At 41.0% G+C, this 14,676-nt stretch overlaps 1 protein-coding gene across 1 annotated transcript in view; it reads right to left on the reverse strand.

The window, feature by feature from the left end:
- LOC127409830 (neural-cadherin-like) overlaps window positions 1-14,676 on the reverse strand; it is a 413,418-nt gene that overhangs the window by 128,428 nt on the left and 270,314 nt on the right. Inside the window, exon 21 of the mRNA XM_051644684.1 lies at window positions 1,007-1,233. Within this exon, the coding sequence (XP_051500644.1) occupies window positions 1,007-1,233 (227 nt within the window). The remainder of the gene's footprint in view (window positions 1-1,006; window positions 1,234-14,676) is intronic.

Genomic DNA, 14,676 nt, shown 5'->3' on the forward strand with positions numbered 1-14,676 from the left:
ATCACACACCCCACTTGACACATCTAGCAGACTGACATGCAGTGAATTCAGTCTTCATACCAGCCAAAAATAGAAAAAAATGCAATTACATGAGATTCAGATGCAATAGAGTGTGCATGTAGATCAGTGCATGAGTATGCGCTGGCTGTTCTCTCCTACCCGACCAACTCCGATCTCTTTCTGAACACTGATAGTGCACGTACCTTTTAGTCATCACTATAAACACAATATTTGCAATTTTAATTTCACTAAAAAACATATTTTCTTTCCATGTTATGAAATTTTTCCAATTACAAGCGGAGACGTATGACTCACTTTTCATATCAGTGAGTTCATCTGTAATTAACTCTACCTTAACTTTTTAGCTCTGAGTAATGGAATGAGTTACAGGAGAATCAAGCAAATGAGAGTGAGAGAACAAGGGACTGAATGTGAAAGAAAGAATAAAGGAACATTTTGTCTAGATTTTTTTCAGGATTACCATTCCAATCATTAATAACCCTTAGCCTCCATCAGCTCTCCTATTCACCATCTCGGATCAGGCCCTGATGGAACCTGTATGCACAGAACTCTGCAGAATTGTGAAATCTGTCATTCTTAAAAGTTCTACACATTCCCCACTCCTTGCATGTTTGTTTGTTAAATATATTTCCATTTCACATTTTATCTCCTTTACCTTAAATAATCTATCTACTGTAAGAAAGGAGTAGATTGTATGTGTAGCTAAATGAAAGAAGAGCCAGAGATAATCATGACTACTCTTAAGGCTTGATTGAAAAAGGTACAAAGAGGGACAAGTTAATATACATCAGGTCTTGCAATTTTAACAAATGAGTAAAAGAAAATGTAATCTACAGTATACTTTGGCTTGTATTTATAAAATGTAGAAGCTCTCATGCTTTTGGAGAGGTTCATAAATAAAAAATAAATAAAAAAAAAACGTTATATGCTTGTTACAAGGTCGGATATATTTATTTCCATATTAACATTCATTCCAGACTCTTACTTTCTGTTTATGAGCTGCAAGGTATCCGTGCACTCTCTCAGCCCTGAGGAACGGCGCACTGTGTACGGCGAACCTCACATCCAGAGTCTTGTCCCGCACCTCCACCAGACTAAAAATGTTAATGTCTTCTACCCCCACAGACAGCATATCTGACAGGAAGTCTCCAAGCAGCTCGTATCTGCTCTTCAGATTGCCACGACGTTCCATGAACTCCACAGCAGAGATATCTGTCAGAAACACAAACATACAAAAGGGCATTAGAATCTTAGAAATTTGACCTAAACTACAAGAACCCCAGAGCTTCCAAACGAGGGAAAAAGCAGCTCCATTTTTAATATGGCAGAGAACTGTGTTGCAGAGCTCATGAAAAATGGATGGTCACGTTTTCTGTTGTCCACACATCTCCTCGTCATTAAGTGAGGTTAGTGCTTGCCAGTGGCTGTTCACTCAAACTCCATTTGACAAGCCATGCCAAAAAGTCTAAGGTGAGAGCTCAAACTACTGAATGTAGCAAGTTTTGTCATCCTGGTAATGGGTCTTTGCTGTACTTTATTGTTGTGTTCATGGCTTCCCTGTCACGTCATGATGAAGGTGGCCACAGCCATCTTCATAGTGGGCAAATTGTGAAACAATTTGACAATCGATTTCTGTGTGGACTACTCTAATTGGGATGCTTACCCTACAGTGTGGGTGGTTGAATGGTTGCCTCAGGGGAGGTGTTAGACCAACTGAGAGGGACTCCATGCTCAGTCTGTCCCCAGGCTGAGTCAGCCTTCCTTTGGAACAGTTTTGGAGAATGCCAGGGTGTCATGGATCTCATTGAAACTTCACAACTCGCAAAAGAAGAAGGGGCATGTTTGAGGAAATTGGAGGAGATTTTTCAGCTCTAATGAAAAGAGTTACATGGGAAGATTCTCTAGAATGGAACTCACTGTCAGTGGCCCTCTCACTTTAGAAACAATAGGAACCATATGTGGCAACAAACATTGGAGGGGTATTTTTAGCAAATGTTGAACACCAAAAAGTTGTTCTGAATTCTTCAAGAATGGTGCAATCGTGGCACTGTATTGCATGCAGCTGGGAATGTCTCTGCGCCTGTCTCTATGTCCAAAATGTTATCCTGTAATATGTCCATTTTGATGGAATCTTTATGTAAGATAGTGAGTTTTTGTGTTTTGTATATACTGTATATTTAAGCAAGAATGCAAAAGTGTGCTTGAATTAGCATTTCACTTGTGTAAAAATATTAATGGACATACAGTAAGTCAGAGCAGAGAGCATATTTAATTTGACTGTGAGGGACAAATCCATTCAAAATGTTGTATGTCACAACTGAAAATTGTCAACTGAAAATCTGTTGAAAGATGTATTTTACAGTTTATAAACTATTTAAACTCTCATTTCAATGAGAGTTTGCAATTTCCAATTGGAATGGCAACCACTGGTGACAAGATGTGGGTGTGACTCAACAAAATGAAGGATTGTAACCTGTCTCCTATGTCATACTCTAGTCGAGTGTAAGCAAGACTCTCCAGTGGGTCATGTTATGTTACTGTGAGCAGTTTCACTTTTCTACAGTATATGATTTGTCTGTAACCACATATGGATATATTAAAAACATTGATGCATGGATATCATGTAAGAAATGATCAGCATTCTGAGTGAGTTTGATTCAAGCATGGATAGATCATTTGTCTTGTTCATGATATGATGCATTTTGCACTGCTGCAAATAATATACACACACTTTCCCCTGCAGAATGTTAATTTGTCTGCTCCCATCAGGAGCTGTGTGTGAAGAAGAGACTCATCATGACAGCTGGAAACAGCCTCACACCTGGCTTTGATCCAAGCACAGATCAAGCCTGCTCTCATTCCCACAGGCGTTTGAAAATGTGCTCAATGCCATTTCTAGAAGTTAAACTAGATAGCCCCATAAAGTATTTGGACATTTTAGAACACTTAAGTTACACATACAATTTTACACTTAATTTCATTGAATTTAGATACAAAATATCAAACCAAATTGCATCTGTAATAAATAAATAAATAAAATGCCACACTTTTTTTTCTCAGAACTAATATATATATATATATATATATATATATATATATATATATATATATATATATATATATATATATATATATATATATATATATTTGCAGCTGGGGTGGAGGTGGGTTTCAGACAAAAATCTCTAATGGCTTATTTGCAAAACAACAATTTAAATGTTAGACCAGAGAGAGGTGCAAGTTGATTGGCTACCCGATTGCATGTCAAAGGCCCAATCAGCTTACACCATGCGACCCGATTGGCTTAACATGTCATATGTGCCCAAGCCAGTTGGCTAACAGATAACAACCTACCAGCTTGTGCCACAGAGTTGCATGGCTGAAATTTGGTCATATATACTGTATGTATATATATATATATATAAGTATATATGATAATTTAACACATAAGCATACTTGCATTTCAGAAGAATGTAAAGTAAAATATACAAGTGTTTAAGTAGGAAAGAAAAAAATGTAAACAAATAGATGTATATTAGGCTACACATGTGCATTAAGTACAGTCAAATGTGTTTATTATGCACTGAAATCCACTCTGAAGAAAACCGTCGAAGAGACAATTTATACCCATCAACAGATGGAAACACACACACAGATGTACACATGCCACACACACAAACAGTTTATCTCTGATGTTTAGCTGGCAGTGGCTTGAGGGACAATGAGTCAATAAGTCTTTGTGCATTTTAGTATTCTATCACTAACATGTATTCATTTGTGCTAATCCCACCGAATGAATGTCAATATTTTCCGAATTTCTCTCTTTTTATTGACACCACAAAGTCTTGCCGGGGCCAAAAACTCGGGTTAGCCAGGGAGATGAGGATCAAAACATGAGACATTTCATTTGTTTTTGCCCATACTGGCTAAGCAGTCAGAACAGTGGTGTAGTCAGGGCCATACGCAAGTACATGCCGTATGCTTACTTTTTTCCCAGGGCTGTTTGCGTATAATGACTTCTAAGGATCAATATTTGCGTATGCCCTAGGTATACCCACTTGTTTTGCTGCTTCAGAAGTCCATATTCTACTGTAGTTAGTTTCCCTTTAACTGTATTGGATGCTGTTTTGTAAACTGGAGATTCTTTGTTGTAACTGGTGCATGATCACTTGAATTCTGCCATTCCCCACCCCTGACAACCATTGTTACCAGCATCATCGACTGAGGGAATTCATAACAGAGAGTGGAGGGGAAGAGACCGCGAGAAAGAGAGTCACCCAGTCACGCTGAAGCAATATCTGGTAAAATTAATTAACAAAATATGCCAAAGGTCCTGTAAAATAAGCAATCGCCCGTAATTAAGGGAAAAAAATTGCGTTCCGTATGAAATCCAAACGTGATACCATTTGTCCCGTATTTTAGCGTCACACACCCAAACTGCTGAGAATGTTTCACAAATCGAGAGAAATGGAAAATTGACTTCTGTGTGGACTATTCTAATTGGGATGCTTACCCTACAGTGTGGGTGACAGAATGGTTACCTCAGTGGAGGTGTTAGACCAACTGAGAGGGACTCCAAACACACGTGAGTTGTGTGAGATATCTGCTGTTGCTTTACACGGACACTACACTTGACAGAAGCGAATGGGGGAAAGATCAGTGACAATCAGTAGATGTCTTCTGTTGTGTTTTCTGTCAGAAGCAAGACAATTTTGTCAAAATCATATAGCATTCGAGTGCATGTTAATTGTTTCCCACCATTGAGATTTTAAAACACCAGTAAACACACCTATTCATATCATGCCATTACATTTTATTGCATATATCAGAGCTTGTTCTGGAAGAGAAAGAGAGAGAAGTAAAACTGCATTACTGCATTAATTCAAAATAAAAGTACAGTAGTACAGGATTAGTTAAAACACTTAACATGATTTTGTTACATTTCCCTTATGATAAACACTATTTACTGCCAAAACAACGACATTTATCCAAGGAGAAATACACTATTTTCATGTTAAGCATTTCTCTCCCTTTCTCTCTTCTTCCCGGTCGTTGTATTAAAGCGTTTTTCAAGTTTAGTAGGGGACGTTCGCACCGAATACGTTATTGCGTCAGTCCGTTCTATTTTTCTATGTAAAGCAGTGTCTTGTGCAGAAACTGTAAATATGGGTCATTCCTACAATTCTGTGACATTTAAGTCCCCATTACAAGTGTGTGTGGTATTTATATTGTTTAATTTCACCTGTTTACAATTTTTATAGAATTGTTAAAAAGAAAAAAGACTTTTTATAATGTTACACACTTCGGTGGACTTAAAAGTTAAATTGTAAATAAATGAAATCCTTTTCTATTGCACTGTGTTATTTCCTCATGTCCCAAAAACTGCACGTCAAACATCTTTGACAAAAATAAATGCTAAATCATTGGATTTCTATTTTTTCCCCCACATACTGTTAAGAGTTTAGTATTCTCTCACTAACATGTATTCATCTGTGGTAAATGTGTAATTTTAACACTGATAGTGGAGGTTTTCTGTATGTCCCTTGATTTATTGCCCACCCTGTTATGTCAAGATACCATGACCTTTCATTGAAGATATATGTGAGGAAATGACATCACACACACTGGAGGTGGACATCAGCCATTCTGAGTTATTTGAAGTTTATAACTCTATTGTTTTATTTATGTTTTCCTTTATTTTGTTATGTTAGTCATATGTGGTCAAGCATAACATGTCTACTAGAGGTCGACCGATATATCGCCGAGGCCGACATATCGGCCGATATTCTGATTTTTTTCATTATCAGCATCGGCCAATACATTTTCCCGTTTGGATGATTTGTTTCTTGAGGGCACAGAAAATTGCCTTCTTGCACGTGAAGCAACTGAGACATGTAAACGACCGTTCAGGTTCGTTTTGTTGTTACATGCCATCGTATTACTATAATAATAGGTCAGTGTGCAACAGTCTGATTTAAACGGTCCTCATATCAGAGCCGCGGCAGAGGCGTTTGAGCATGTAATGTTAAAGCTCACCTGTTTCATTCGCCCTGTCTCTCCTCAACAGTTCCCTGTAACATTTAACTGTCTTGTTTAATGATAAAAAGTCAAATATCGGGGGAGTCACGTGGCGCCATGCGGGGGTCGGACATGTGAACGGCGAGCTCTGCGCACTTTGCTAGTTTTTAATTATTTTAACCTGCTACATAACTGTTCTATGAAGACAACATGGCAAATAATTCAAAATCCTCAGGCTCTGGAGATATTAAAAGACACTTACATGCTCAAGCTGATATCCCAGACAAGGCCGCAGACCAGGGACTCAGTTTGGATGGTGCAGCGGGAAAAATTCAACGGCAACTGTCCAGCATGTCTGTGATGCTGACGAAGGTCATAGCAGACTTGGAGGATCTTGCTGTAATACATCAATCAATTACTGCGATGGAAACGATATAACAGGCCATAAGCTGAAAATTGTGCGAGCTCACAGGGTCCCGGCTCGGAGATCCGCTGAGGGAGACAGGCCTTGATCAATTCTGGCCAAATATCTGAGATCATCCGATAAAGATCTTGTGTTACACGAGGCGTGGAGCAAAGGAAATATTTATTGGAAGAACCACAGCATTTTCTTGTTCCCAGACTTTGCGAATTTGACAAGAGAGAAATGTGATCAATTCAAGGAATGCAAGAAACTCTTACATCAACGGAAGATCAATTTTGCACTGATGTTTCCGGCCAAATTGAGAATTGATACTAAGGATGGCTGCAAAATATTTACATGCCCACAGCAAGCATTGTCTTTCATAGAGACAATGGAGTGAGTAAGCCATTTGGTGATTTTCATGTTGCCCCCAAGTGAGCTTGACTCGCTGAATATACACTTGACTACCTGAGGAAGCTGGGCAACTTTTTGTCTCTTTTTGTGTTGGTTCTGCCTAGTGGCTGGAGTTTGTTTTGTGTAGTAACTCTCCTTCAAGAAACTCTTGCATCGACGGAGGATCTCTTTTGCACTGGTGTTCCTGGCCAAACTGAGAATAGATACTAAGGATGGCCACAAAATATTTACATGCCCACAATAAGCGATGCCTTTCATAAAATCAATGGACTGAGGAAGTCATGGTGTGTTTCTCACGTTGCTCCCAAGTGAGCTTGGCTCGCTGAACATACACTTGACTGCCTGAGGAAGCTGGGCGCCTTTTTTGTTTCTTTTTGTGCTGGTTCCGCCTAGCGGCTGGAGTTTGTTTTTTGGAATAACGCTACTTTGGGACAGTTGTGGATGAATCTGCATGTTCCTTGTGTTTATACCTCCTATTGGCTGGAGTTTGTTTTGTGGAGTATTTGTGGGACATTGGAAGGATTAGGTCATCTGCTGCACTCATGAACAGCCGGCTCACTGAACAATCATTTGACTGTCCGAGAAAACTGAACATTTGTGTGTGTGTGTGTGTGTGTGTGTGTGTGTGAGTGTGCTGGTTCCACTAAAGGCTGGAGTTTGTTTTGTGGAGGAACACACCTTCAAGACACCTTCTTGTGAATGAATCTACACATTCTTTGTGTTTATACTGCCTATTGGTTGGAGATTTTCCTCTGTTACATAATTCGGTCTCACAAAATTTGTACAGAAGCACCGGACTCGAGCAAACAAAAAATGTTGTTTTTGTCAAACACAAAAAGTTGTCGCGGGGACTCTCGTAGGCGTACATGTACTGTTTGAGTTTAGAGGGATAGACACCAGTTGGCACTGTCGTGTGTGGAGTTAATGCACACTTCTTTCTTTTTTCTGTTTGTTTGGTTCGGCACACAATCTATTTTTTCTAATATGTCAAAAGGTCAAATGTTAATATGAGTGGATTGTCTCTCTCCATGTGGAATGTGAATGGGTTGGGGCACCCCATAAAAAGCTTAAACATAAGAAATATGATATAGTGTTTCTTCAAGAAACTCATCTTTCCCTGCAGGAAGTTGGACATTTGGGAAGATATGGGGTGGACATGTTTTCTTTAGTGCTGGCTCAAGTAAGAACAGGGGAGTCATTACATTGATAAGTAAACATCTACAATTCAAATGTCTCAAACAGATTAAATATAAATAAGGAAGAGTCATTATTGTTTTAGCAGAAATTCAGGGGCAAAGGTTGATTTTGGCTAATATTTATGCACCTAACTCTGATGATCAGGGCTTTTTTATAGATCTTGAAGGGATGTTGTAAGCCGCTGGCACCCCTCATGATATAATATTGGGAGGAGACTTTAATCTGTTGATTGATTCAGTCCTTGATCATAGAGAAGCAAAAGAGCAACACTGATGCTTCACAGGATATGTAAAAATATTGGTCTTACAGCTATCTGGAGACGTTTAAACCCATCTGGAAGGGACTATACATTTTTTTTTCATCAGTCCATAAGATTTAGTCTAGGATAGATGTATTTTTATTTATTTATTTATTTTTTTTATATCTAAGTCCCTCATTTCATCTGTTGTTGATTGTTCAGTTGGAAACATCTTAGTCTCAGATCACACCCTGGTGAGTTTAGAGGTGTTGCCACATATGGAGAAATAGAAATCATATAGTTGGCACTTTAATGTATCCCTTTTGCAAAATCCTGATTTCCAACAAATGTTAAAGGCTGAAATCAATGTTTATATGGAGACCAACTGGTCCTCCGTGTCCTTTGTCCTCTGGCTTGGGAGGCACTTAAGGCATTTCTTAGGGGTCAGATCATACATAATGCCTCATTCATCAAAAAATCCAAAGCACGAGAACTCGTGGAGTTGAACTTGTGGAGTTGGAAGGGAATATTAAAAGTGCCGAGGCAGAGCATAAGTGGCGAATGTCATCTGATGGCCTCAGAGAATTGACCCGATTGAAATACAGATATAATACTATTTTGTCACGGAAGGTGGAGTTTTGGGTATTCAGGGCAAGACAGTCATACTTTGAGTTGGGGGACAAGGCAGGGAAGCTTTTGACTAGATGTATAAAGCAGAGAGAGTCTTTTTCTACCATTCCCTCAGTGAAATCTGCTGGTGGTATTATTTACCTCAGTCAGTGATATTAATGATGCTTTTAAAGATATCTTGATCACTATAGTTGCACGTCTTCATCTACTGATGAGGATATTAAAAATTTTGTGGAACCATTAGAACTCCCTAAACTGATGACTGAGCAAAAAAATTCTCCTGATTTTGAGATAACCCTGGAGGAGCTTGGCGAGGTAATTAAGGCCATGCCTACAGGCAAGGCTCTGGGGACAGATGACTTTGCCGCTGAATTTTTTAGATCTTATTCTACAAAACTGGCTCCACTTTTGTTCAAAGTTTATACAGAATCATTAAAGAATGGAAAGCTTCCACCAACCATGACACAAGCCTGGATCAGTCTGATTCTTAAAAAAGACAAAGATTGTAAGAGTTATCATCCAATTTCCCTGATCCAGCTAGACATTAAAATATTGTCAAACATTTTGGCTAACCGATTAAGTTATGACATCTCTTATACATATAGATCAGGTGGGGTTTATTCGGGGCCGCAGCTCTTCTAACAACATTTGGCGTCTTATCAATATTATGTGGTCAGTGGCAAATGATTAGACTCCGGTCACGGCCATTTCACTTGTTGTTGAAAAGGTGTTTGATATGGTAGAATGGGATTATCTTTTTAAGATTTTGAAAATATACGGGTTCGGGAATATTTTTATTGGATGGATTAAGTTACTTTATAGACACCCCATAGAGGCAGTACAAACAAATGGATTAATTTCAGATTATTTTACTCTGGATAGGGGCACTCTGCAGAGTTCCCCTCTTTCCCCATTATTGTTCTGTCTTGCCCTGGAACCATTAGCAGCCACGATAAGAAGGGAAGATGATTTTCCAGGGGTGGTGGCGGGAGGTGTGGTGCATAAGTTTTTGCTTTATGCAGATGATATTTTATTATTCGTCTCCGACCCCACTAGATCTATGCCTTACCTCCACAGAATTATTAATTTATTTTCTAAGTTCTCAGGATACTGAGTTAATTGGTCTATATCTGAAGCTTTGGCTCTGACAGCATACTGCCCAGTAATGGCTTTCCAGTCAGGCGCCTTCCAGTGGCCCAAACAGGACAATAAGTATTTGAGCACTTTATTCCCAGCAAATTTGTCTGATTTAGTTAGAGTTAATTTTGATCCCTTAATGAAAAGGTTTTCGAGCGATGTGGGCAGGTGGGCTTCATTACATTTATCCATGATTGGGATGGTTCATGTTATTAAAATGAATTGTATTCCAAAATTTAACAACTTGCTACAATCTCTCCCTGTTGATGTCCCCCTCTCTTATTTCAAGCAATTTGATAGCGAAGTCCTTCATTTGGAATGGTAAGTGTCCCAGATTACATTTCGATAAGTTACATAGGCTGATTGACAGAAGAAAGATGGGCTAGGCCTACCCAAGATTTTGTTTTATTATTATGCATTCGGTCTCAGACATTTGGCTCATTGGTTGCTTCCACATGAGAGAGCCCCTCCCTGGTTTGGTATTGAACAGGAAGTTCTTGCCCCTATTTTGCCATTGCAAAGCCTTTCTATCAAACTAACTGGCGAAGTTATGTTACACCCCGTCATCTCGCATTTGCACGCGGTATGGACAAAGTGTCCAGAGTGTTTAACTCTGATATTTATTTAAATGTTGCCTTGAGCATATGGCAGAACCTAAAATTATGTATTAATAAGTCCCCTTTCTGCTGGTCTGAGTGGATTGTGTGAAAGGTTCATACGCTCGGTGACCTATATGAGGGTGGAGTGTTGAGATCTTTTGAAAATTTGGTTCAACATTTTGGGATCCCCAGATCTCAGTTTTATAGGTAATTACAACTGTGCCAACTGCTCTGTACCAATTTTGGGAGTAGCATACACCACCCTAAAGTGGCAGATACTCTGGGAGTGGTGATTACTGCTTTTGGAAAAGGTCATGAGGCATCAGTGTATTACTCCCTGCTAATTCAGAGTCTGGGGGACGGAGCTTTAACTTCTATCAAGAGATTATGGGAGAAAGATTTCAACTTGGTATTGGAGGTGTCCATCCTCCAGATCTGTTCACACAAGATCCCCTTCCCCTGAGTATTAACCCCTTCCCAGACTACGTTTCCCAGAATCCCTTTCCTCCCACCATTAACTCTCACACTTGATTTCCATTCCCTCATCAACACCTTGTGTATATAGCATCCACTCCACTTCACTGCAAAGTCTTGCCAATTCACTCTGTTGTCTTGCATTTCTGAGCGTTTATCATCCTCTATTGCCTGCCTGTTTTGAATTTAGCCTGTTCCTTGGATTTACCCCTTTTGTCTACCGTTTTTGGATTTATTTCATTGTGTGGATTGCTTACCTGGTTTTGACCTCTGCCTGTTTGACTACGCTCTCTAATAAACTCTGCATATGTATCTTCACTCTGTGTCTGCCTCTGACTCGTTACAGAAGACTTTGCCAATGTCAGATCCAGCAGAATTTTCTTCTCTACAAGCTACATTCACTTCTCAAGCTGAATTGCTGGCAGCTCAACACCATCAACTCGGGCAGCTTTCCTCTGCCATGGAGGAGGTGCTGAGTCATCTATGTACCGCTCCCCATCCAGGTCACCCACACCAGCCTGCAAATCCAGCCACCACACCATCTTCACTCTGGACAAATTTCTGAAGTCCCCCATTCTCGCACTTCAGGAGAGATTCAGCGGCACGCTAGGTCAGTGTGATGTTTTTTTGCTGCAATGTAACATTTGTATTGCTCAATCTAACTCCAACTTCTCCACTGAAGAATCCAAGGTGGCCTTTATCACCTCCTTGCTCACTGGCCGAGCACTAAACTGGGCTACGGCAGTATGGAATCGTAATAGCAAGATACGTAACTATCTTGAAGCATTCCTTTTCCATTTTAAGAGTATCTTTCAGAATCCAGTGGGTGGAGAAGACATGTGTGATCGCATCATTCGTTTCACACAGGGGAGTGCCACGGCGGCTGACTATGCACTTACGTTTTGTACTCTCGCAGATGGACTGAATGCACTGCTGAAAACCATCTATTGCAATGGACTCATGCATCAACTACAAGTAGAGATGGCCAATCGAGGTGATAACCTCTCTCTCGACCAGTTTATTTCTCTCTCCATCAAACTTGACAATTTGAAGTGGAGCCACACCCCATCTGCCCAATTATCACCTCTCCAGCTATCTTCCATAACTACGCCTCTAAACAAGCCCATGCAGTTGGGTCGCTCTCATCTGTCGAGGGAGGAACATCAAATATGAATTGATAACATACTGTGTTTGTACTGTGGGGAGCCCGGCCATTTCCTCTCCTCCTGTTCCTCACGTTCCTCCTTACCCACTAATACCCCGGTGAGTACTGATGACTCTTATTTATTGGAAAATAGAAACTTACTTGTTGAAGTAAAACTCTGTTCCATTCAGAATTCCATTTATGTCAAAGCTCTTATCGACTCTGCTGCTGCAGGCAATTTTATTGACTCTGATCTCTGTGATTTGTTATCTCCGGATACTGTCCCTTGTTGCCTTCTCTATCTGTTACAGTGCTAGATGGTCGCCCTCTTCATGCTGACACAGAACTTCGTATTGCTCAACATGTCTCTGTGCAGGTGGGAGCGATTTGTCATGAAACACTATAGCTTCTTGTCACCAACACTCCCAAGAACCCCCTAATCCTTGGTTACCCTTGGCTTGCTAAACACAACCCTCACATTTCCTGGACTGATGGAGAAATTATTCAGTGGGGCACTTCTTGTTTTACCTCCTGCCTACAGTCAGTGCTACCCGTTTCCCTTCAGACCACTCATATCAACCCTGCTGAAGCCTCTGTGCAACCTACCATCCCAGGTATCTACCAGGACTTCTTGCCCGTGTTTAGTAAGACTAAGGCTACTCAATTACCACCTCACCCCTCTACTGTATGCGCTATCGACCTCCTTCCGGGCACTCGACCTCCTAAGAGCCGTATCTATCCCCTGTCGATTCCGGAAACACAAGCCATGGAGGATTACATTGAGGAAGCACTACAGATGGGTTTCATCCAATCCTCCACCTCTCCAGCGGCAGCTCCGACCTTGCATTGACTATAGAGGCTTGAATGCCATCACCACCAAATTTCCCTACCCTCTTCCTTTTGTACCAGCAGCACTCGATCAACTATGGGATGCCAAGGTCTTTACCAAACTGGATCTGTGACACGCTTACCACCTCATTAGCATCATGCACTATGAATACTGGGTCATGCCTTATAGCCTTGCCAACTCGCCTTCCATCTTCCAGTCCTTCATGAAAGAGATCTTTCACGACCTTCTGCACTGATGTGTCGTAGTCTATATCGATGACATCCTGGTTTTAGCACCCTCCCTTGAAGCTCACATCCTGCATGTATGCTAAGTTCTCCAACGCCTCCACGATAATCACCTCTTTGTAAAAGCTGAGAAGTGTGATATTCATGTCTCTACCACAACCTTTCTGGGTTATGTGATCAACCCTGAGAGGGCCCACATGGACAGTCTCAAAGTAGATGCCATCAAGAACTGGCCTCGTCTGGGTTCTACCAAAGGACTCCAATGCTTCTTGGGCTTTGCTAATTTCTACAGGCGATTCATTTGCAACTTCAGCACCATTGCAGCCCCTCTCACTTCTCTCCTCAAAGAAAAACCTAAAACTCTCCAGTGGACTTCTCCAGCCATAAAGGCCTTCCAGGATCTTAAAGTAAGATTCACCACTGCACCTGTACTTCATCATCCTGATCCTTCTCAGCCTTTCATCCTGGAGGTGGATGCCTCAAACATTGGGATCGGAGCCATTCTCTCCCAATGACACGGTAACCCTGCCAGGATGTATCCCTGTGCTTTCTTCTCTTGCAAACTCAGTTCAGCAGAACAAAACTACGACATGGGAAACCGTGAGCTTCTGCCCATGAAAGATGCATTAGAGGAATGGCGTCATTGGTTGGAGGGCTCACAACACCCATTCATCATCCTCACTGACCATCACAATCTGGAGTATCTACACTCCCCCAAATGCCTGAACACAAGGCAAGCTCAATGGGCTTTATTCTTCACCAGATTCACTTCTGTGATGTATCGTCCTAGGTCACTGAACACTAAAGCTGATGCTCTCTCTCGGATTTATTCCCCTGAATCTCCTGACTCTACTCTGACCATCCTGCCCAAATCAGTTATTGCTGCTCCAATCCAGTGGGACATCATGAATGACATCGAGCAGGCCACTCTGACTGAGTGACCCCCACCCGGTTGCCCTAGAGACTGTGTCTACATTCCCAACAAGCTTCATCCTAAAGTCTTGCAGTGGGTCCATACCTCCTTGAGCTCCAGTCACCCAGGTGAGAACCACACCACACAATTGGTTCAGAATAAATTCTTGTGGCCTTCCCTGTCCCAAGATGATGCTCAGCACATAAAGGGTTGTTCTATCTTTGCTCAAACTAAATCTTCCAGACTTCTTCCAGCAGGACTCCTCCACCCCTTACCCATTCCACAACGTCCCTGGTCTCACATTCCCGTAGATTTCCTCACTGATTTACCTGTGTCTCAGGGGAACACAGCCAACATGGTAGTGGTGGATTGGTTCCCCAAAGCCTGCCGTCTCATCCCTCTCAAGAAACTACC

This window comes from Myxocyprinus asiaticus, chromosome 2, assembly GCF_019703515.2.
Source record: "Myxocyprinus asiaticus isolate MX2 ecotype Aquarium Trade chromosome 2, UBuf_Myxa_2, whole genome shotgun sequence".
In the NCBI taxonomy this organism is placed as follows: domain Eukaryota; kingdom Metazoa; phylum Chordata; class Actinopteri; order Cypriniformes; family Catostomidae; genus Myxocyprinus; species Myxocyprinus asiaticus.